This window comes from Anser anser, assembly GCF_964211835.1.
Source record: "Anser anser genome assembly, chromosome: 6".
In the NCBI taxonomy this organism is placed as follows: domain Eukaryota; kingdom Metazoa; phylum Chordata; class Aves; order Anseriformes; family Anatidae; genus Anser; species Anser anser.
In genome coordinates this window covers 16,914,585-16,936,485 of record NC_139726.1, presented here as the reverse complement: position 1 = coordinate 16,936,485, position 21,901 = coordinate 16,914,585, and the positions used below count along the sequence as shown (strand labels likewise).

Here is a 21,901-nt window from a genome sequence, read left to right as displayed (position 1 = left end):
CTGCCTAGCTCCGCTGCGTGTGTTCCAACCTGTGCTGCGAAGGACTCACGCTATAAACGCCCCAGATTTAATTGGCAAAAGTCGGGACGGTGCCAGGAGACACCCAGTCAGCACCGACGTCTTGCCATCTAGGACGTACTTCAGCGAGCGCCTTGGCAAAGGTTTTCGTGGGGAAAGATGATCCCACCGCTCCCCTTCACATCCATTAACTTACAGGGCTCAAACGCTGATGCCTCGTTACTGCCTCACGCCCCTGCACTGTGTGCACCAGCAAGCCCCGTGTTATCTGCTGATCTCTGAGGTCACTCAAAGGACATTTATAGCACAGGAGATTTGGGCGTTTCCAGAGCCATACGGTCGCCACAGCGCCCTGCTCAGCTCCGGCAGTGCTCACAACCAGGGGTATCTGTGGAAAAACGCCTTTTTCTGCTGGCTTGACGAAGCCCACCTTGATCATTTGGCTCGGCCATTTCAGCAGGGCTCAGGATGTGCTGCTCAGGCACAGCCGTACCGCTGCCTCCAGCCACTCGGCACGCCTTCATCAGCGAAGGTGACACCTTCCAGGTGACTCAGGCACAAAGAAGGACCCTTGTGAGTGGGTGATTTACGTCCAGCCTTCAGCTTTCAGCGTGAGCTGAGAGATGACGGCGCCTTTCAGTGAAAACTCATTAAGCCAGAGGCAGGGCTGGCTCTGCATCGCGGTGGATGCTGCAAATATTTGGCGGGGCGTAGGATGGAGCAGCCATCACTGAATCACAGCAAAGAAAAGTCCCAGCGGGTACCCCCCTTGAGGTTACTGGAAGCCCCCCTGCCGGGACCAGCCCGTGCGGGTGCAGGAGCAGCCTCGCAGCCCTCCTGTGCCCCCTGCCAGGCGGGGAGCTGGCGATGCCGCCCCTCGGTGGCCCTGCCTCCGCGCCCAGCCTCACCTACACAAACTCCAGCGAAATACAGGCGATGCATGCGAATTTATGCAAAGGCTGCGGGCGGGGCCGCCCGCCCCGAGCCCACGGTGCCGCCCCCGGTATAAGGCGGCGGCGCGGCCGGGCCGGGCGTGCGGAGCTGCGGCAGCCCCGGGAGAGGCGGTGCGGAGCGGTGCGGAGCGGTGCGGAGCGGAGCGGCAGCATGGTGAGTGCTGGGGCGCCCCGAGGTGCCGGGCAGCCCGGGCAGGGCCCCCCCCGGGGTGTCCGGGCATTGGCACCCGGCGTGCCCCCCCTGCCGGGTTTCAGCCTTTGCCCAGCTTCTGCTCGCACCCAGGCGCTCGGCGGCTCCTCGGAGCACCCCCTGCAGCCGTGTGAGCTGCTGGCGTCTGGCGGCTCCTGGGCGAGGCGCGGGGAGACCTGTGTTTTGGCCGAACCCGTCACCGCGCCTCCTTCTCCGTCCTCTGACAGCCCCTGGTCCCACGGCGTGAGGGCTTTGTGCCCGCTCTGCCGGGCTCCCGGGCTGCAACCCCGCAGCCGAGCTCTGGGATCTTCGCCCCCCACCCTGCTGCCGTGGTGCCAGCTCCGGCTCTGGAGAGCATCGGGGTGCCCCGGCGCCCTGCCTGCTGCCCCAGGCCTGTCGGGGAGGGAAGGCAGAGCGAGGAGCCCTGTCCCGTGTCTTTCTTCTGGCCATCCCAGGGTGCTCACAGCAGCGCTGGCTGCACGCTTCTGCTGGGGGTCCTGGAGTTTCCTCCCCGTTGGCTCGTTGTGATACCAAACCTCTACGGACCTGCTGGGGGGGACAGGGGAACTCCTCGGTCCTCAGCTTTGGGAAGGAAGGAGAGATGGACTTCTGGTCCTCACGAAGGGTACCAAGGCTTACCCCTGTCACTACAGCCTCAGGAGAGCAGCTCAGAAAGCTCCCCAGACGCACAGAGCCAGGGCGTGCGTGCCGTGACCCGCACAGCCTCCCCGGGCGGCCGTCGCTGCCGTACCCCTGCGCACAAAATGGCTCCAGCGCCTTCCTGCCAGCTGACTCACAGCGGGGCACTGGCTGCTCTGGAAATCCGGTCTGGTTTGGATGCTCCTCTGCCTCGGCTGTGCCTGATGACGCATCCAACCCTTGGCAACAACAGGACCGAGGCACCGGGCGTTTTGGTGCTTGTCGAGAGGGCTGCAGCTTCTGCGGTGCCTCACCTGGAGGGAAGGAGGGAAGGAGGCTGCAGGACTGACCTCAGCCGCACTTTCCCCGGGGCACTGCGCTGTAGGGGACCCTCCTGCATCAGCCCTTCAGCTCAGCTGCAAACTGAGCTAACGCCTCCCACTCCGGAGCTAATTTAGGGAAGCGGAGCCTCCGAGCATGGCAACCATTCACTGCTGCAAATTCCCCCCATGCTGGGCTTCCGTTCCCAACGCCGCCACCCCCCAGCTCTGGGGTCCGGGCGGTGCTGTGCCACCTCAGCCCGCAGCCATGCTGTAGGTGCAGCAGATGACCAGGGGCATGGCAGCTGCCGCGGGACCCCAGCCTCAGCTGCATGAGCGCTCATGCAATGGGGAAGGTGCTCCCTGGGTGCTGCCAGGGCTTCTGGCTGGGGCAGAGCAGGGAACGTGCTGGCCTGGTGTCCCCGGCTCCAGCAGATGGGTCTCCATCCCCCCCAGGTGGGCAGTGCGGCGATGGGAGACAGAGCATGGGGTTTTGGTCAGGTCAGCGGGCTGGGATGAAGGCACTGCGCTGTAGGGCAGTGCGATATGAACAAGCTCGCAAGGCTCCTGTGGGCACCTCGATGCCTGCAGCAGCTCCATCGTGGTCCCTGCTGACCTCTGTCCCATGCTTCCCCCTCCCCAGCGCGAGTGCATCTCCGTCCATGTCGGCCAGGCCGGCGTCCAGATGGGCAACACGTGCTGGGAGCTGTACTGCCTGGAGCACGGCATCCAGCCCGACGGGCAGATGCCCAGCGACAAGACCATCGGCGGGGGGGACGACTCCTTCACCACCTTCTTCTGCGAGACTGGCGCCGGGAAGCACGTCCCGCGGGCCATCTTCGTGGACCTGGAGCCCACCGTGATCGGTGAGTGCCGGGGCAGGGCTGTGCGCGGCATGGGGGGCAGCCACTGACTGCTCTCCTGTTCCTGTCTGCACGCCCCAGGTGGGCAGTGAGGGTGGTCACTAGTGCTAGGAGTAACCCAGCGTGTCTCCTGCCACCTTACCCCACGGCCTCTGATATTGTGCTAACCTCTCCTAGATGAGGTTCGGGGAGGAGTCTACCGGCAGCTCTTCCACCCCGAGCAGATGATCACCGGCAAGGAGGACGCTGCCAACAACTACGCCCGCGGGCACTACACCATCGGCAAGGAGATCATCGACCAAGTGCTGGACAGGATCCGGAAGCTGGTGGGTAACTGCTGCTGGGGACGTGTCCCCTGGGCTGGGATCCATCACTGCGGTGGAGGTGGGAGCGTGCAGCAGGCCCTGCTGTGCCCTGGCAGGGGTCTGCATTAGCCCAAGTGAAACTCAGACACTTCCCTCCACTAAAGTCAGTGCGTGGAAGACTCTCACTCGTCTCTCCCTGCAGGCTGACCAGTGCACGGGCCTCCAGGGCTTCCTCGTGTTTCGCAGCTTCGGAGGCGGCACCGGCTCTGGATTCACCTCCCTGCTGATGGAGCGCCTCTCTGTTGACTACGGCAAGAAGTCCAAGCTCGAGTTCTCCATTTACCCTGCCCCACAGGTCTCCACCGCCGTGGTGGAGCCCTACAACTCCATCCTTACCACGCACAGTACTTTAGAGCACTCGGACTGTGCCTTCATGGTGGACAACGAGGCCATCTACGACATCTGCCGCAGGAACCTGGACATCGAGCGCCCGACCTACACCAACCTCAACCGCCTCATCAGCCAGGTCGTCTCCTCCATCACCGCCTCGTTGAGGTTTGACGGGGCCCTGAACGTCGACCTGACCGAGTTCCAGACCAACCTGGTGCCCTACCCTCGCATCCACTTCCCCCTGGCCACCTACGCCCCGGTTGTTTCGGCCGAGAGGGCATATCACGAGCAGCTGTCGGTGGCCGAGATCACCAACTCGTGCTTCGAGCCGGCCAACCAGATGGTGAAGTGCGACCCTCGGCACGGCAAGTACATGGCGTGCTGCCTGCTGTACCGCGGGGACGTGGTGCCCAAGGACGTCAACGCCGCCATCGCCACCATCAAGACCAAGCGCAGCATCCAGTTCGTGGACTGGTGCCCCACGGGCTTCAAGGTGGGCATCAACTACCAGCCGCCCACCGTGGTGCCGGGGGGGGACCTGGCCAAGGTGCAGCGCGCCGTCTGCATGCTGAGCAACACCACGGCCATCGCCGAGGCCTGGGCTCGCCTCGACCACAAGTTCGACCTGATGTACGCCAAGCGCGCCTTCGTGCACTGGTACGTGGGCGAGGGCATGGAGGAGGGCGAGTTCTCCGAGGCGCGCGAGGACATGGCTGCCCTGGAGAAGGATTACGAGGAGGTGGGCCTGGACTCCTACGAGGACGAAGAGGAGGGCGAGGAGTAGAGACGCCGCGGCCCAAGGGGACCGTGCTCCTTCTCCCGTGTCTCCTGCGGGAACCCTTTGCAATAAACCGTTTGAGAGCCTCCGTGTCTCCCAGTAACCCCCCGGCTGCGTTGGTTTCTTGCCAGGTCAGGTGTGTGGTGAGCGCTGCTGCTGCTGCTGCTGCTGCTGCTATGCTTCCTCCCTGCTCTGCTCCTGCTCGTGTTTCAGCTCGCTCCCCACACAGGCAGGAGCCCCATACCTGGGGGAGGAGGAGAGGACACACAGCATGTTCTGGTTAAAAACCCAGCCATGTCCAGCAAAGGGATCAGGAGGAAACCTGATGCTGTGATGGGAGAGAAACCTAGCTCTGTTCCTGAATTCAAAGGGCAAGGAAGAAGAGGGAAATGTCTCCCCTTGGAGCTGCCTGCAATAGTTTTGAGTCTTCTCAGTGTGCTCTTGGTCTCTGTGAGCAGGGATTTGGGAAGGCACCCCAGGAGGCTGAACTCAACTGGAAAGAAGGATTAAAGTAGTTACAGCCTGGCCATTGCTTGTTCTTGTGCTGGAGCTGATGCCAGAGGGTTTCAAAGGAGCCCCATGACTTTTGGTTCCATTTTATGCCTCTCCTATGGTAGCTTCTGGGGATGCCATAGGCACATCCTGGTGGAGCAGCTCCCTTCTTCCCTCTTTGTCAGGACAGGGCAGTGCTGCTGCCAGCCCTTCCCTCACACCCACGGGCTCTGGCAGTGCCTGTGCCTGCTCCCAGCCTGACTCTGCCACTGGCACCACGCTGAGACCTCTCCCTGTGCTGCCTGGTGCCCGAACGTCCAGACCTCGTCTCCTTCCTCCAGCTGCAAACGGGAGATTTGTGTTACCCGTTATCCAGCACGCTGGGGCCGGAGATTAATTTTCCCTGCTTAACGCTTATGCTCCAGCTACGCTGACCCCCGGGGGCTGTCCTCCGCTGCTCTCCTGCTCCCGGCATGCACCCGTGTCCGCTGGAGGGGAAAGTGTGAGCCAGCAGCGGGCCGCACCGATTCCTGGAGCGGGGCCAGGCGCATGTCCCAGTGCGCAGGGCAGCTCCGTGGCTCCTGGCGCCGTTCCCCGTGTCCGGAGCACCAGGCTCAGACTGAGCGGTGCCGGCCGCTGCGCCAGGGCAGGAGCTGCTGCCCCTCGTGCTGGGCACTGCTCCCCACAGCTCCTTGCCAAGGTCTGAGTGCGGGGCGAGGAAGGACCCTGCTCCTCCAGGAGTAATCCCGCTGCATCGGTAACTCCTCCCCGTGCCTTCGGAGAGACCTGGCTGCTGCCAGGAGCACACAGGACACAACCGCAGCTCCTGTTTTTTTTTTTTTTATTATTATTTTCTGAAGGCTAGCCTGCACCTCTGCCTTAGACCCCACTGCAGGGGGTACCCAGCAGTTTCTCCTGGCATATTCCCAGGTAGCAGAGCCCCCGTCCCCAAGGGCAGGGAGTGCTGTGTGAGACCATGTCCTGATGGCAAGGACAGAGCCCTCTCCCTGCCGTGCTCAGTGCACAAGGCTGGAGTGCTGGGGTCTGCTTTTCCCCAGCCAGTGAGGCTGGCAGTGGCTCACACATCCCCAGCAGCAGCACCAGCCCTGGCCCCGGGGGGGCTGCACTCCCCCAGAGGGGTTTCTGTGTGTGCAGGCACGAGGAGTCACTTGGGTATCAACAAATGGGTGCAGCCACCCCTCTTTCCAGCCCCGCAGCCCAGACTGGCTGTGCCCTTCCTTAGTCTCAGCAGGTGCCCGGCGCTGCCTGCCTGTCCCCCCCCTCGGGGAACGGCAGCCCCTGGCCAGAGGATCCCCAAGTGCTGAGATGGCCGAGGGACGTTTTGGGGTACTCTGATCTCCAGACCTGGTCCTCATCTCTCACTTGTTTCTCTTCTTTTCTCCTGCTCTAGGGACCCAGGTGCTGCAGCCCTGGAGTCCTTGGGGTAGGGGTGGGGGGGGGTTAGCTCCCAGCAGAGCTTGGGGTGAGGGGGGGCTGGTGGCAGAGCAGGTATGGGGCTGCTGTACCCTGTCCCGTGGCTGAGCCCTGCCTCCTGGTGCCCGCAGCCCCGGCACCCTTGGGTCCCCCCCCCCGGTGCGCAGGGACCCAGGCAGGCTCCCGCCGCCCCGGGGGAGCTTCCCCCCGCCCCGCATGCAAATGTACCCAAATGAGGGGGGCGTGGCGGCACCAGACCCCTCCCCGCTATAAGAAGTTCGCTGCGGCGGGGATTGCAGCAGCCGCAGCTCCACACCGAGCCCCGCCGCACCGAGCCGCCGGGACAGCCCGGGCCCCCCCCGCAGCATGGTGAGTGCGCTCCGGGCACCGGGCACCGGGCACGGCGGGGGGGGCGCCCCGGTAGCGGCGGGGGGCACGGCGGAGCCACCGCGACGCGCCCCCTCCTTCCCTACCGTGACCTTGGGCAGCCCCACCGGGCCCTGCCTGGGGGCAGCCGCCCCCCGCCGCCCCGGTGTCCCCCCGGTGTCCTCCCGGTGTCCCCCCGGACCCGTCCCCGCTGCCCCCGCGGGGGGGGGGGGGCGCCGGTTTGGGGGGGGTGGCCGCGACCCCTCCGGTGGCGCCCGGTGCGCGGTGGCCGCGGACGGACGGGGACAGGTGCCGGGGGGAGGCGGCAGCCGGGCACCGGGGCCGGGGGGCTCGGCTCGGTTCCCCCCCCGCTGCACCGGGGGGTCCCCGTCGGGGCTGGGAGCGGGGGGCTCGCCCCGTCCCGTCCCGTCCCGTGCCATCCCGTGCCGTCCCGTCCCGCGGGGGCTCTGGCGGCGGCGGTGCGGGCAGGGGCCGCTGGCCAAAGCCGGCGACCGCCCGCGCCCTGTCCCGGGGGCCCGGGGCTATATTTAGAGTCCCGGCGGGGGCCGGGGCCGTGCCAGCAGCCGCAGCGCCCTGCCCCGGGCCGGCCCCGCTGCCCTTCGGCCCCGGCCCCCCCGGCCCCGCACCCCGGGGCCAGGAGCCCTTCGCCCTCCCCGGGGTGCCCGCGGCGGTGCCGCACCGTCCCCAGCACGGTGCCAGAGCCGGGGCAGGGGTGCCAGGGAGCCACCGGCATGTCCCCTGCCCGCTGCCCATCCCAGGGCTTTGCAGCCTGGGGACAGGGCTGAGTGACCCCCGGGGGAGTCCCCGTGCTGCCCCCCTGTCCCAAAGCCCCCTGCCCAGCTCCGGAGCAGGAAAGTTTTGGGGCTCCCCCGTGCTGGCTGCGTCTCCGGGACAGGAATGTGCCCGCGTCAGCTCGTCGGGCTGCCACGACGTGGGGAAGGGGCTGAGGCTGCCGGGGCAGCCCGGGAGGCCCGAGGCAGCGTGTGCACGGCTGGCGGCACGCAGCGATGGCCAGGCCGCCGGGAGGGACGCCAGGTCCCAACCCGAGGGCAGCGAGGGCAGAGCGGGGCCGCTCGGCGGCACGTAGCTTGTGCAAGAGGAAGCGTGCTCCCCGGCGGGCGGCCGTGGGGCGCCGGCACCAGGCAGGGCCCCCCGTGGGGTGGGCCGGAGGGCGCCGTGCCAGGCTCTGACCCTGCCTCCCCCTCCCCAGCGCGAGTGCATCTCCGTCCACGTCGGCCAGGCCGGCGTCCAGATGGGCAACACGTGCTGGGAGCTGTACTGCCTGGAGCACGGCATCCAGCCCGACGGGCAGATGCCCAGCGACAAGACCATCGGCGGGGGGGACGACTCCTTCACCACCTTCTTCTGCGAGACCGGCGCCGGGAAGCACGTCCCGCGGGCCATCTTCGTGGACCTGGAGCCCACCGTCATCGGTGAGCGCCGGGGCAGGGCCGTGTGTGACACGGGAGCAGCCCCGGGTGGGCAGTGAGCGGCTGCTGTGCGTTCCCTGCAGGGTGTCCTGCAACCCGTAACCCCAGGAGAAGCCACAAAGCTCCGCACCGGCTTTGTTACTGAAATGTCCTGGAGGCAGCGGTGCTGGTAGCCTCCGCTCTGCACGTGTGTGCGGAGAGAAACCAGCCCAACCGGCACAGCAGCTCCCACGGGTGGGAGAAGCCGAGCTCCTGCGCAGGGAGGTGGCAGCCACCTCCGTCTGGAGCAGAAACCTGCTGCCCGCGGTGGCCCCAGTGATATGCGGGTCCTGGGCTGTGCCCCGGGCAGGTGGAGCTGGGAGGAGGACGAGGGACGGGGCTCGCACCAGCCTGGCTGTTACCAGCAGCCTGCGCCAGGCTCAGCTCTCCCCGATCTCTCCTAGATGAGGTGCGGGCTGGGATCTACCGGCAGCTCTTCCACCCCGAGCAGCTCATCACCGGCAAGGAGGACGCTGCCAACAACTACGCCCGCGGGCACTACACCATCGGCAAGGAGATCATCGACCAAGTGCTGGACAGGATCCGGAAGCTGGTGGGTAACTGCTGCTGGGGACGTGTCCCCTGGGCTGGGCTGTGTCGTCCTGCCGGGGGTCAGAGCCCCCCTGTGCCCTGGGAGGGGTCTGCAGCTGCTCATGGCAGGGGTGGAGCAGGTCCTGAAGGACGTCTGGACAGGCAGGTGTTGACGGGGAGATCAGCAGCAGAGCAATCTCATGCTTCTCTCTCTCCCTGCAGGCTGACCAGTGCACGGGCCTCCAGGGCTTCCTCGTTTTTCATAGCTTTGGAGGCGGCACCGGCTCCGGATTCACCTCCCTGCTGATGGAGCGCCTCTCTGTTGACTACGGCAAGAAGTCCAAGCTCGAGTTCTCCATCTACCCTGCCCCACAGGTTTCCACCGCCGTGGTGGAGCCCTACAACTCCATCCTTACCACCCACACCACCCTGGAGCACTCGGACTGTGCCTTCATGGTGGACAACGAGGCCATCTACGACATCTGCCGCAGGAACCTGGACATCGAGCGCCCGACCTACACCAACCTCAACCGCCTCATCAGTCAGATCGTTTCATCCATCACCGCCTCGTTGAGGTTTGACGGGGCCCTGAACGTCGACCTGACCGAGTTCCAGACCAACCTGGTGCCCTACCCTCGCATCCACTTCCCCCTGGCCACCTACGCCCCCGTCATCTCTGCAGAGAAGGCCTACCACGAGCAGCTGTCGGTGGCCGAGATCACCAACTCGTGCTTCGAGCCGGCCAACCAGATGGTGAAGTGCGACCCTCGGCACGGCAAGTACATGGCGTGCTGCCTGCTGTACCGCGGGGACGTGGTGCCCAAGGACGTCAACGCCGCCATCGCCACCATCAAGACCAAGCGCAGCATCCAGTTCGTGGACTGGTGCCCCACGGGCTTCAAGGTGGGCATCAACTACCAGCCGCCCACCGTGGTGCCGGGGGGGGACCTGGCCAAGGTGCAGCGCGCCGTCTGCATGCTGAGCAACACCACGGCCATCGCCGAGGCCTGGGCTCGCCTCGACCACAAGTTCGACCTGATGTACGCCAAGCGCGCCTTCGTGCACTGGTACGTGGGCGAGGGCATGGAGGAGGGCGAGTTCTCCGAGGCGCGCGAGGACATGGCTGCCCTGGAGAAGGATTACGAGGAGGTGGGCCTGGACTCCTACGAGGATGAAGAGGAGGGCGAGGAGTAGAGACGCCGCGGCCCAAGGGGACCTTGCTCCTTCTCCCGTGTCTCCTGCGGGAACCCTTTGCAATAAACCGTTTGAGAGCCTCCGTGTCTCCCAGTAACACCCCGGCTGCGTTGGTTTCTTGCCAGGTCAGGTGTGTGGTGAGCGCTGCTGCTGCTGCTGCTGCTGCTATGCTTCCTCCCCGTGCTCTGCTCTTTCTCCTGTTTCAGCTCGCTCCCCACGCAAGTAAGTGTCCCCAGGGCCACAGCGCACGTCCCGCACTGCTCCCTGGTCCAGGCAGGGTGGGTACCGCTTCCTCCTGTGGATGGCCCTGCTTCGCACCTGGAGCCCAGAGGAGCACATTCAGCCAGAGCAACAAAACATCTGTGGCTGCTGAGACATCTCGCCACGTGCAGCCAGTGGGGTAGGTGGGCTGGGCTGGAAGGAGTGTGTTGGGAGCGGAGGGAGCAGCCCCGCGCCCCTGCCCCTGCAGCCACAGCACGGGGCGAGGGGCGTGCCCAAGCTCTGCGGTGCATCGGGTGCACCCTGCGAGGGCACCCAGCCTGTGAATCCCTGTGGCTGCTGTACTGCCGTGTTGTGGTGGAGGATTAAAGGAGGAGAACGCTCCCTGTGGAAACCACTTGGATGCATTGTTTATTTTCCCCCCCCTCGCCTGCGGGCATTGCACCTGCTGTGTGTCCCAGTGAGCCCTCCCAGCTACTAGGCTGCGGGTGCTCGTCGCGCTGGGGTGTTTGCAGAGCAGGCCCTGCTGTCCCAGAGCTGTCCTTGTCCCATAAAGCTGGGCTGCTGCTCCTTCTGCCCATTCCCTGCCCTGTGCTTACACTGTGCTGAGCCCCCTTCTCCTGCTGGTGCTGCCTCGGAGGGCCTGCACTGCAGTGCCCAGCCCCAGCTGTAGATGGGAGATTTGTGTTAACTCTCATCCATCTCATCTACGCTGGGGCCGGAGATTAATTTTCCCTGCTTAATGCTAATGCTGTGGCTGTGCCGACCCACCAGGGCTGTCCTCCCGTGCCCTTCCCCTCCGGCAGCGCTAGGCTGCAGGCTCTGGCTGCCTGCTCACCCCATGCCCCGGCAGGAACAGGGACACCATCCACACCTCTGCAATAAAGAACATCTTTTACTCAAAACACAAGGCAACGAAGGCGCTGAGGGCGGCGGTGGAGCAGGCACCAGGTCTCGCCTGCCCCCTGCCTCACTCCAGCACCAGGCTGGGCCCCAACCACGGCTCTGCCCTGGGCAGGAGTGCCCCCTTGGGGTGCCGTGCTGGACACCCTGCTCCTCTGTAAGCGCCTGTGTTTAGCAGCAGGTCGTGTGTACCAGTCCTGGGGCTCAGCCCTGGGCTGTGCGAGCCCCCAGCAACAGCGTTTGGGGCACAAACCCCCAGCACACAGCCCCAAAGGCCACGCTCCAAGTCCAACACACCTCCGGCACGGAGCAGCTCTCCCCCAGGTGCAGAAATCCCCTCTGAAATAAGCCCTGCAGGGAAGCAGGGCCGAGGGCAGCTGCTCTTCTCCCGGCTCGGCCTGTGCCGCCGCGGGGTGGGACGGGCTCAGATGCACGTGGTGACCTGGCCGGCCGGCGCGGGCTGCAGCCCCTCCAGCTGCTGCAGGACCTCGTCGATGCTGGGCCGCTCCTGGGGGTTCACCATCATCATGGAGGAGAGCAGGCGGCGCAGGGCGGCCGAGTACCTGCGGGGAGAGAGGGAGAGGGGTCAGCACGGCCCTGCCACGGGGAGCTGGGCCCGGCCCCCCACCCTGGTGCCTCACCTGGAAGATGGGGGCACGGCGATGGGGTTCTGCACCGCCAGAGCAACGCTGTCACCCTTCTGGAAGACCATGTCGTAGGGGCCCTCCCCGAACATCATGCAGTACAGCACGCAGCCTAGGGACTGGAGCACGGTGGGGTCAGGGCAACCCCCCCCCACATGGCGTGGAGAGGAGGAGGGGGCCAGATCCTTACCCAAATATCCGTGCGCTCGTCTATGACGCACTGGCTGGGCACCGTGAAGAGCTCCGGGGCTCGGTAGGAGATGGTGCAGCGCTGGGCAGCCCAGTCCTGCAGAGAGGCAGAGGGGAGGGTGAGTGAAGCGACGAAGGGCTCGGGGCAGGGGTGAGCAGCGGGATGAGGCCCGGGGTGCTCCCCCTCCATGGGGCACCCACCTGCACGGCCACGGCCTCCCGAGAGCTGGTGACTTCGATGCGGGCCCGGTTCATGGAGCCCAGGTCCATCAGCACGGGCTGGTCGTCCTCATCCAGCAGCACGTTGGTGGGTTTGAGGTCCCTGCATGGGGGGGGGGCAAAAATGTCACCGGGCACCCTCCGGCCCCCCAGATGTCCACGTACCCGCCACGGGCAGGGCTGGCAGCCCCTACCTGTGCGCGTAGCCCTTGCTGTGGATGGCCTGCAGCCCGCAGCAGATGCCGTGGAGGATGAGGAGGACGCGCTGCTCCGGCATGAAGGCCCCTTTCTCTCGCAGCGCCTCCACCTCGCCCCAGAGGGTCCCCCCCTGCCGAAAGCAAGCGGCCGCTCGCCTCCACCGCCGCCCCACGCGGCGCGGGGCCGGGGGCTCCGCGCCCGCCTCACCTTGACGTAGGGCAGCAGCAGCCAGGCCTCGTGCTTGGCGCCCTTCTCCACCAGGCAGTGGGCCTCCAGCCGCAGGACGTTGGGGTGCCGCACGAGGCCGTGCATCTCCGCCTCGCGCAGGGCGGCCTGCCGGTCCTCCCCGTCGTGGCACACGATGCGCTTCAGGGCGTACAGCCGCCCGTCACGCAGCCCCTCCACCAGGTCCACGCAGCTGAAGCCCCTGCGGGGAGCCGAGCGCCGTTTGGGGCGGGCAGTCCCCGGGGAAGGGGAGCGGGGGGGGTGCCCGTTTTGGGGTACCCCCCCCCGAACCCCCCCGGCCCCCTGCGGGCTCAGCGCCCCCCCCCCGGCACAGCCCCCCCCCCCCCCCCCCCGTGCCCACCCCTCCGCCAGGCGGTGCAGCAGCAGGTAGCGCGCGCCCCCGAGGCTGACGGTGGCGCGCGAGCACACGCACAGCGCCTGCCCCATCGTCCGCGCGCGTCATCGCCGCGCGCCGCCGCCGCGCGCGTCACCGCCGCCACCCGCCGGGAGGGGGGGCGGGGCTTGGCGCGAGGGGCGGGGCCTAACGGGATGGGCGCGGCGCGTTGGAACGGGCGGTAACTGCGGAGGGGGCGTGGTTTGCGGGAAGGGGGCGGGGCTTGGCGGGAGGGGGCGGGGCCAAGCGGGGGGGGGCACCGCCATTGTGCGACCCCGCAGAGAGGCGGGAGGGAGCGCGGTGAGCGGCTCCGCGCCGCGCCGGGCCCGCCCGCAGGCATGGGGCTGCCGGGCCTCGCCCTGCTGCTGGCTGCGGGGCTGCTGCACGCCCAGGTCGGTGGAGGACCCCAAACCCCCAGGCCCAAACCCACTAGACCCCCAATCCCCTAGACCCCCAACCCCTGCACCCCAAACCCATGCACCCTAATCCCCTAGACCCCCAACCCCCCTGCACCCCCAACCCCTGCACCCTAATCCCCTAGACCCCCAACCCCCTGCACCCCCAACCCATGCACCCTAATCCCCCAGACCCCCAACCCCCCTGCACCCCAAACCCCCTGCACCCCAAACCCCCTGCGCCCCCAACCCATGCACCCTAATCCCCTAGACCCCCAACCCCCTGCATCCTCATCCCCTGCACGCCAACCCCCTGCACCCCAACCCCTAACTGTCTCCTCCTGCTGTAGCCACCCCGCTCAGCCCCTGCAGCGGACCCCAGTCCCCTAAACCCCAACCCCCTGCACTGCAAACCCCTGCACCCACAACCCCCTGCACCGCAAACCCCTGCACCCCAACCCCATAGACCCCCAGTCCCCCTGCACCCCAGTCCCCCTGCACCCCCAATCCCTGCACCCCAATCCCCCCACACCCCAACCCCTGCACCCCAACCCCCTAGACCCCCAACCCCTAACCATCTCCTCCCACTTGGCCCCGTCACTTGCCCCATGTCGAGGAAGGGTCCTCGGGGTCCGTGCAGGGCGTTTTGGGGATCCGCAGCCCTGCCTCTCCCCGCAGCCCACCGCCCCGCCGCGCTCCTTCCAGCTGGACTACGAGCAGGACTGCTTCCGCAAGGACGGCACCCCTTTTCGCTACGTCTCGGGCAGCATCCACTACGCCCGCGTCCCGCGCCCCGCCTGGCGCGACCGGCTGCTCAAGATGTACATGAGCGGGCTCAACGCCGTGCAGGTGTAAGTGCCGGGGCGACTCCTCACCCCACAACTGGGTTACTCGGTCACCAGGAGGGGGATCAGCCCGTACGCTGAGCTCTGGGACCCCCCTGCCGGGCACAACACGTGCCTGGGCTCCCCCCGTGCGTGCCCAGTCGCCATCCCCGTCTCGCCCCAGCTACGTGCCCTGGAACTACCACGAGCCGCTGCCGGGGGTGTACGACTTCTCCGGGGACCGGGACGTGGAAGCCTTCCTGGACCTGACAGCGGAGCTGGGGCTCCTGGTGATCCTGCGGCCGGGGCCCTACATCTGTGCCGAGTGGGAGATGGTGAGGCCCGTGGCCCCGCGCTGGGGGTGATGGGTGGCTGGGGGGGCACGGCGGGGCTGGCCCGCCTCTGGGGCTCTCTGAGCTGTTTGTCTCTCGTGCTGCTGCGGGTGTTCCCCTAGGGTGGCCTGCCTGCCTGGCTGCTGTGGAAATCAGACATCGTCCTGCGCTCCTCCGACCCCGGTGAGCCTCAGCACGGGGCCGGAGCCGTGGTGCTGCCCCCTCTCCCAGCGCCCCCCGGATTATTTCCATCCGCCGGGACCGGGGGGCTGCTAGCAGGCTGAGCTGCGCCCTGTCCCCCCAGCCTTCCTGGCAGCCGTCGACTCCTGGCTCCACGTCCTGCTCCCCAAGATCAAGCCTCGGCTCTACCAGCACGGGGGGAACATCATCAGCGTGCAGGTGGGGTGCTGCGGGGCTGCCGGGGTGCCCCCAGGTGCCTTGGGGGGAGGGATGGGGGGAGCTGGGTGCCCGTCAGGACCCGGCTGCATCGTGCCCGGCTCGCAGGTGGAGAACGAATACGGGAGCTACTACGCCTGCGACTACGACTACCTGCGGCACCTGCTGGGCTCCTTCCGAGCGCTGCTGGGCGGCGAGGCGCTGCTCTTCACCACCGACGGCGCGCGGGCGGAGGAGCTGCGCTGCGGCACCCTGCAGGGGCTCTACGCCACCGTCGACTTCGGGCCAGGTGCCGCCAAGGTGGAGGAGGAGAGGGGACAGGGGTCCCGTTCCCCTCCTGCTCCAACCTCTCGTCTTCTTCCCACTGCAGACTCCAACGTGACGGAGGCGTTCGGCGCGCAGCGCAGCATCGAGCCGAGGGGGCCCCTGGTGAGGCACCGAGGGAGAGGGCGAGCTGGGAGGCTAGGCTGCCTGGGGAGCGGGTCACTGGGGGATGTCACCGGCCCCTTGCCCCCCCAGGTGAACTCCGAGTACTACACGGGCTGGCTGGACTACTGGGGGGGCGCGCACGCCAGCACCAGCGCCGCGCAGGTGGCCCGGGGGCTCGCCGACATGCTGCGGCTGGGAGCCAATGTCAACATGCAAGTAGCCAGCCGGGGCGGGGGGCGCAGCCTGGGCCCCGGGGGGGCAGCGGGGGGGTCTGGGTTGGTGTGTGGGTGCTGAGGGCGCTCGCTGGGTGTCACGCAGGTACATGTTCCACGGGGGCACCAACTTCGCCTACTGGAGCGGTGAGTGGGGGCTGCCTGGGGGGCGCGCAGTGGTGCTGGGGTGGGGGGCTTTCCTCGGCACCCAGGGGCCTGCTCCAGGCTAACGCTCCATCCCGTGGGGTTCGCTGGCCCCCAGCCCCAGCTTGTCCCCCTGGGGACTCCTTCTGACCCTAAGACCACCAGTTCTGGGTCGTGCCCCCATTGCGTTGCGGCCAGCCCAGGGCTGGGGTCCAGGCTGTGCCGGAGAGCCCCTTCCTGCAGCGCCCATCGCTTCCCTGGCCAGGTGCTGACTTAAAGGCCCAGTACAAACCAGTGACCACCAGTTACGACTACGATGCACCGCTCTCGGAGGCCGGAGACCCCACGGAGAAGCTGTTTGCCATCCGCACGGTCATCAGCAAGGTGCTGAGCAGGGCAGGAGGGGGCAGCAGTGGGCACGGGAGGACCTGGCAGGGCAGGGACATCTCCCTGCTCGTCCCAGGGGACCCCTCAGCCCCGAGGGCCCCCTGACAGCCTGCCGTTCAGTTCCAGCCCCTGCCCGTGGGCCCGATGCCCCCCGCCACCCCCAAGTATGCCTACGGCCGGGTGGATCTGCACAAGGTGAGTGCGGGCTCGGGGGGCTGTGTGGCCCCTGCCCGGCACTGCCCGGCTGCCCAGCTCCCCTTCCTCTCTGCAGCATGCTGATCTCCTGGACGTCCTGCATGTCCTGTCCCCCTCCGGGCCCATCCGCAGCCAGTTCCCCCTCACCTTCGAGGCCATAAAGCAGGTGAGGGGCTGGGCGCACTGGGGCACATCGAGAGAGACGCTGGGGTGGGGGAAAGGGGCTCACGGCAGCCCCCTTTCCCTTTCTGTGCTGCCCTGCAGGCCCATGGCTTTGTGCTGTACCACACGCAGCTGCCCCGCGACGTCCCGGCCCCGGCCCCGCTGAGCGCTCCTCCCCACGGCGTCCGCGACCGCGGCTACGTGATGCTGCAGAAGGTGGGGTGCCTCTCAGGGGGGACGTGCAGGGCCAGGACCTCGGGGACAGGCAGGGTGCTGAGAGCCCCACTGAGCCCCCGAGGGGCACCCCGCTGGCCCGTTTGTGTCCCTTTGGGGGCAGCAGGCAGCCCTGGGCTGGCTCTGGGGGGAGAAGGCAGCGGGACGCTGTGCTGGCAGCATTTGGGGCGGTGGGACCGGGGTGTGGGGAGGCAGCGCTGACCACCCTGTGTCTGCAGGAGTACCAGGGGACGCTGGAGCGGGACGGGCAGACCACGCTGCGTGTGACCGGCAGGGCAGGGGACGCGCTGGACGTGCTCCTGGAGAACATGGGCAGGCTCAGCTTCGGGGCCAACTTCAGCGACTTCAAGGTGAGGGGAAACAGCCAAACAGCCCCCTCCTGCCCCCTCCCACAGACCCTATCCGGGCACCCTGAGCCCTGCTCCCTGGTTAACCTTGCACTGTCTCCCCCTTCCTCTGCACCCACCCACCGGTGTGACCCTGGGCAGGGGGCAAACCCCGCGGGACCAGGATAAAGCAGTGGGATTGGCATCGCCTTCTCCTGGTGCTGTGGCAGCCAGGATCGTGCAGCCGCTCCCATAGGATCCTATTCCGTTCCCAGGGCAAACCCCACTGCCTCATTTTCCCTCCTCCTCCACCACAGGGCTTGCTGGGGAACCTCTCCTTGGACTCCAGCCCGCTCAGCACCTGGCTCATCTACCCCCTGGCCATAGACGCTGCCGTCCAGCAGGGCTGGCCCCACGCTGCCCTGCCACAATCAAGCGGTAGGGGCAGATCGGGGCCAGCCTTCTACACCGGGACCTTTGAGACCCCTGGCATTGCCTGGGACACCTTTGTGAAGTTCCCAGGTTGGAGCAAGGTAAGGTCGTGCAGAGCGAGGAGAGCGGATGAGGGGGTGGAGAGGGGCACAGCTCAGTCCCATCTCCCTCTTCCAGGGCCAGCTGTGGATAAACGGCTTCAACCTGGGCCGGTACTGGCCCCGCCGTGGGCCCCAGCAGACCCTCTTTGTGCCTGGCTCAGTCCTGCGTGTTGGCTGCCCAAACAACATCACGGTGCTGGAGCTGGAGGGAGCACCTCCCACCCCCTTCCTGCTCTTCCTCGACCAACCCCTTCTCAACAGGACCCTCAGCCCCAGCACCTGGACTGCAGAATAAACGCGGGGCTGCCAGGCGCTGTCGTGTGCCTGGTATGTGTCTTGTGCACACCAGGGTACGTGGGTGAGGGCACGGAGGAGGGCGAGTTCTCTGAGGCACGTGAGGACATGGCTGCCCTGGAGAAGGATTACGAGGAGGTGGGCCTGGACTCCTACGAGGACGAAGAGGAGGCAAGGAGTAAAGAAGCCACAGCCAAAGAGGACTGTGCTCCTTCTCCTGTGTCTCCTGCGGGAACCCTTTGCAATAAACCGTTTGAGAGCCTCCGTGTCTCCCAGTAATCCCCCGGCTGCAGTGGTTTCTTGCCGGGTCAGGTGTGTGGTGAGCGCTGCTGCTGCTGCTGCTATGCTTCCTCCCTGCTTCCTCAACACCGTGCAGGTGCAAGTGCCAGGGCGATTCCTCGCCCCAAAACTGGGTTTCCCGGTCACCAGGAGGGGGATCAGCCCGTACACTGAGCTCCGTCACTGGGAGCAACTCTCTACCTGCAACTTTCCTCTTCCCTGAGTGAGAAAATACATGTTTACTGTTGTCTTCACTAGCAACCCACTACCATATCCTCTGTGTGACCAAGAGGGAAAAACAGTGAATTTGGGTTCTTCTCTCAGAAGAGGCATTTATTTGTAGACCAAATTCAGCTAGTGAACAGCAAACCCAGTGGATGGGGAGTAAGGCTGAAAACGTATGTGGTTTGAAAGCCTGCAAAATAAGGCAAGTAGGAAAGAGTGTGGTGTGGAGGTCCACTCAGAAGACATGTGCCCGTTCAGGCACATCAACTGCCAGTGCAATGACAACCTGGAAACTGAAACTCCCTACTCCTTTGGTTGGTTGGTTTTAAAAGAAATACTCTTGGGTGACAAAAGCCAACAGGCACCAGTGATAAGCTAGGTGTATAAGTTTTCAGAGGGGGTTGTAGCAGACCGTATTTCTCTTTAAGTAGGGGATTTGAGTAATCGATTGTGTTTCTCCTGAAGATCAAGAAACCACAGTGCTCCCTGAAACGTGGGATGATAAGCAAAACCAGCAACTCAAGGTAGTGGAACTCAAACCAGAAACGAAGGACTACAGAGAGGTGGCAGAAAGGTTTCTGAAGACCAGCTTCAGCTTCTAGAAATTGAAAAGGTAAAAGCACGTTACCATTTTAAGCATAAATACTTTGATAACAACTCATGAATAACGACTAGTAAACAGTGGAAAAATAAATCCTGTTAGGACTTATGGGACAAGACTCTATGGGAAAAGAAGCAGACACAGTTTTATCTGCTTTCCTGATTGACTTATGTTTATAATTAATTGTCTGAAGAGGATGCACAAAACTTTCAATACCTGCACAGGTATTTAATGTGATGTTTATGACCTTCAAACCTGTTGCAAAATATCTCCACTCTCAAGAAGAAGCTGCTTCTGACACAAGACTTACAATGCTGAAAACATGCCAAGTCAGGTGATTTTAATGGAAGTGCCTGTGTGTATGGTCTCTGTTCAGGTAGCTACTATGCATTTTTCTCTTCTGCTTATTCAAGTGTCAAAACTCAGCAAGCAGAGGGGATTCCCTGTCCAGAAACAAGGGAAAAGCAATTTGCTAATGAAGGCTGTTATTGCTTAGGTCTACGCAAATACTCTTCCTGAAAAACTTCCTGTTTGAGCACTACTGACTGTTCACTTCTGGTAGCATAGAAGCATGTGCCAGACTGCTTGCCAGTGTGTTAATCCTCCAGAGGGTAACCCTGATTTGAGCTGGCTTGATTATGTGAAGCCAGTTTTGACATTACGTTGGTATCCAGTAAATTTTTTGCAGTCAAGCTATTAGCTTCAAGCATTAGCTACTCCTGAAGTGACAAGGCTGCACACCTCTGCATGTAAGTGTCCCTTTTGCATAGGCATCAACTACTCAGCAGTCAAGTTACATGAGAGGTTATTCGGGACGTTTCCCCAAAGAATAAGAGATCAGTGGCAGTAATGCCATCTGTTTTACCAATTTTAATCAGCATCAATTTGACGTTGCATCAAGTTAAGGTATTTGGAGCAAGTCTTAAGCAATTGCTTCTAAAGTTTCATTAAATCACTTTTGCTATAGTAGAGCAGAGCATCTTCTGCCTTAACCCATATGTGCTTGGCAGGTGGGTGTTTTGCAAGTTTCTGGGTCATACACAAAACTATCCCATATTATTTCCCTGTTGCATTTTGGGTTGGGTTCTGCTATCTGTTGTGCTGAAGTCTGGAGTGATGTGCCTAACTTATTTTATAATGTAGCCTACATGTGTTGTAGCTAGGAGTAGAATCTTGGAACACTGAATTGTTGCTACACTGATGCTTTTCATGACAACAAGCTCAAAAAAAAAGAAAAAGTCTTAATTTCAAACTTTGCAGATTGAAAGGGTACAGAACCCATTTTTGCGGAAGATCTACCAAATAAAAAAGCATCAAATGGCTGAGAAAAATGTCAGTGGAGATGACAAGAAGCTTTTGTTTCATGGGACAGGTAAGGAGTCCTTAACCTTAATTAACAACTCTGGATTTAATTGGAGCTATGCTGGAATGCACAGTAATGTGAATTTCAAAACTGCTCATTTCCCTGAATAGGGCTAGGAATAACTCATGTCCTCTGTGTAGTCTTGCCTTGTATGCAAAATGTTCTGTTTTGTTAAATCTCCATATTGCCGTCATTAGAGCCTGTGAATCTCTTGGCAGATAAGTGATTGTTATTAATGAAATACACTTTTTTTTTCTGACTATAGCTGCAAACTTTGGAAATGGAATGAACTTTGCTGTTAATGCCAGCTATTCTGCCCACGACGCCTATTCTAAACCAGATGTGGATGGAAAGAAGTACATGTACGTGGCTCGAGTACTTGTTGGAGAATGTTCTCAAGGGACAAGAGGATCAATTACTCCAGCAGCAAAAAGTGCTAGCAACTCCATGGATCTGTTTGATAGTTCAACTGATAATGGAAACAATCCATCCATGTTTATCATATTTAATGACATTCAAGCTTACCCAGAATACCTTATCACTTTCACTACATGAGCATTTTGATTGCAGCCAAGTTTGCATGTCTCTTCATTTTATAAATCTGTCCTGCACATTAATATATGTATATATATATATATTAGTGAAAACAAATAGTTTTATCAAATTAGTTTCTTAAAGCTTGTTTATATTTAAGCAACCTTTAGCAATTTTTGACAGCACTGCCATAAACTACTTTTTTCCACTTGGAGCAGTTGAACGTATCTAACAGGTGTTCAATTTGACATGTAACCTAACAGTAGTTTTCAGTAGAAATCCTACACCTGTCCACCCCCTTTATACTATCTTGGCCTTTCTATGCAGCACTCTGGCCATCCTAGTTGCAATAAAGAGTGGGTAGTGCTGTTGGGGGATTGAAAGAGACATTCTCTCAACCACTGACTGCATGGCGTTGCATTTCTGATAGAGTATGAGAAGCTATCATTAATTATAATGCTGACTGTCATTTACTGTGGATTTCAATAAACGAACTAATTGTAGTTAACGGCTTGTGTTTGTCTAAAACAATCTCTCGAGATATTTAGCATTGGTTTTCAAAAGTTCACTTACAGGCAACTACTTAGGGATTGAATTCTCTAATATGGTGTTGCTTGATTTTAATATGATAGCCCTCCCGGGCATGTCAGTAAGAGGATTTGTAAACCTCACCCAACCTTCTGCAATTAGTTAATACCCAAATTAATTAGGTATAGCCTGAGAGAGCCAAGAAAATAAGCGTAAGGAAGGTGTTCCTGCTCTTGTACACTACCTGTAGTGCCCTTCCTGTGATGTTAAGGAGAAAAGAACAGGGCAAAGAAAGGCACGGGGTGCGTGTGTTGGAATAGGGGAGGGGAGGTTTGTTTGTGTGTTTGTTTCGTTGGGTTAAGGCCTTTTTGACAAGGCTTGAGGAAATAGTTCATTTCAAAGACCTAATCATTAACCAAGCCAATGTTCAGAGTTTCATTGGGGGTGGGGGGAGAATCAGAGCAATATAATCTCTATAGCCTACTGACAATAAAAAAAATACTTTTAACAGCATCAGGTGTCATGAGGTCTACTGAGAAAGCAGAATGCTGCAG

The 21,901-nt window shown here is 62.5% G+C and overlaps 4 protein-coding genes across 8 annotated transcripts; 3 read left to right on the top strand and 1 right to left on the bottom strand.

Annotated features, from left to right (window-relative positions):
* Nucleotides 1-885: 885 nt before the first annotated feature.
* Nucleotides 886-4,556, top strand: LOC310901330 (tubulin alpha-5 chain-like; the record flags this gene model as incomplete). Its single annotated transcript, XM_083840664.1, has 4 exons — nucleotides 886-1,125; nucleotides 2,764-2,986; nucleotides 3,161-3,309; nucleotides 3,491-4,556. 4 exons carry the CDS (start codon nucleotides 886-888, stop codon nucleotides 4,460-4,462), a joined length of 1,584 nt encoding a protein of 527 aa, XP_083696790.1. The 3' UTR covers nucleotides 4,463-4,556.
* On the top strand, nucleotides 1,009-10,053 carry LOC310901331 (tubulin alpha-5 chain). 2 transcript variants are annotated; one of them, XM_083840665.1, is made up of 4 exons: nucleotides 1,009-1,125; nucleotides 7,980-8,202; nucleotides 8,643-8,791; nucleotides 8,992-10,053. In XM_083840665.1, the coding sequence occupies exons 1-4, from the start codon at nucleotides 1,123-1,125 to the stop codon at nucleotides 9,961-9,963; spliced, it is 1,347 nt and encodes a 448-aa protein (XP_083696791.1). In that variant the 5' UTR covers nucleotides 1,009-1,122; the 3' UTR covers nucleotides 9,964-10,053. The 2 variants fall into 2 exon arrangements, with proteins under 2 accessions (XP_083696791.1, XP_083696792.1); XM_083840666.1 differs by lacking the exon at nucleotides 1,009-1,125 and adding an exon at nucleotides 6,611-6,751.
* A 1,006-nt stretch (nucleotides 10,054-11,059) lies between these two features.
* STK16 (serine/threonine kinase 16) lies at nucleotides 11,060-13,085 on the bottom strand. Of its 2 annotated transcripts, none has more exons than XM_083840677.1 (7): nucleotides 12,994-13,085; nucleotides 12,543-12,762; nucleotides 12,332-12,465; nucleotides 12,120-12,240; nucleotides 11,920-12,015; nucleotides 11,727-11,848; nucleotides 11,060-11,648 (listed from the first exon to the last, which is right to left on the bottom strand). In XM_083840677.1, exons 1-7 carry the CDS (start codon nucleotides 13,005-13,007, stop codon nucleotides 11,510-11,512), a joined length of 846 nt encoding a protein of 281 aa, XP_083696803.1. In that variant the 5' UTR covers nucleotides 13,008-13,085; the 3' UTR covers nucleotides 11,060-11,509. The 2 variants fall into 2 exon arrangements, with proteins under 2 accessions (XP_083696803.1, XP_083696802.1); XM_083840676.1 differs by having other exon boundaries at nucleotides 12,922-13,077.
* Nucleotides 13,086-13,187: 102 nt separating this feature from the next.
* GLB1L (galactosidase beta 1 like) lies at nucleotides 13,188-18,079 on the top strand. 3 transcript variants are annotated; one of them, XM_083840662.1, is made up of 17 exons: nucleotides 13,188-13,346; nucleotides 14,028-14,200; nucleotides 14,358-14,508; nucleotides 14,628-14,688; nucleotides 14,810-14,904; nucleotides 15,010-15,190; nucleotides 15,272-15,330; nucleotides 15,421-15,542; nucleotides 15,649-15,689; nucleotides 15,952-16,070; nucleotides 16,194-16,268; nucleotides 16,345-16,434; nucleotides 16,533-16,646; nucleotides 16,883-17,014; nucleotides 17,308-17,392; nucleotides 17,451-17,523; nucleotides 17,600-17,738. In XM_083840662.1, the coding sequence occupies exons 1-16, from the start codon at nucleotides 13,293-13,295 to the stop codon at nucleotides 17,501-17,503; spliced, it is 1,605 nt and encodes a 534-aa protein (XP_083696788.1). In that variant the 5' UTR covers nucleotides 13,188-13,292; the 3' UTR covers nucleotides 17,504-17,523; nucleotides 17,600-17,738. The 3 variants fall into 3 exon arrangements, with proteins under 3 accessions (XP_083696788.1, XP_083696786.1, XP_083696787.1); XM_083840660.1 differs by having other exon boundaries at nucleotides 13,189-13,346; nucleotides 17,308-17,523; nucleotides 17,600-18,079; XM_083840661.1 differs by having other exon boundaries at nucleotides 13,192-13,346; nucleotides 14,055-14,200; nucleotides 17,308-17,523; nucleotides 17,600-18,079.
* Nucleotides 18,080-21,901: the final 3,822 nt, after the last annotated feature.

Excerpts from the sequence above, each read along its gene's own strand:
- LOC310901331 (XM_083840665.1), top strand. Across the intron at positions 8,203-8,642 it reads CCTGGAGCCCACCGTCATCG|ATGAGGTGCGGGCTGGGATC; the intron begins GTGAGCGCCGGG and ends GATCTCTCCTAG. Across the intron at positions 8,792-8,991 it reads TGGACAGGATCCGGAAGCTG|GCTGACCAGTGCACGGGCCT; the intron begins GTGGGTAACTGC and ends CTCTCCCTGCAG.
- STK16 (XM_083840676.1), bottom strand. The coding sequence starts at position 13,007 with ATGGGGCAGGCGCTGTGCGTGTGCTCGCGCGCCACCGTCAGCCTCGGG. Across the intron at positions 12,016-12,119 it reads GGGAGGCCGTGGCCGTGCAG|GACTGGGCTGCCCAGCGCTG; the intron begins GTGGGTGCCCCA and ends GCCTCTCTGCAG. Across the intron at positions 11,849-11,919 it reads ACGAGCGCACGGATATTTGG|TCCCTAGGCTGCGTGCTGTA; the intron begins GTAAGGATCTGG and ends ACCGTGCTCCAG.
- GLB1L (XM_083840660.1), top strand. The coding sequence starts at position 13,293 with ATGGGGCTGCCGGGCCTCGCCCTGCTGCTGGCTGCGGGGCTGCTGCAC. Across the intron at positions 14,905-15,009 it reads GGAACATCATCAGCGTGCAG|GTGGAGAACGAATACGGGAG; the intron begins GTGGGGTGCTGC and ends CCCGGCTCGCAG. Across the intron at positions 15,543-15,648 it reads CTGGGAGCCAATGTCAACAT|GTACATGTTCCACGGGGGCA; the intron begins GCAAGTAGCCAG and ends GGTGTCACGCAG.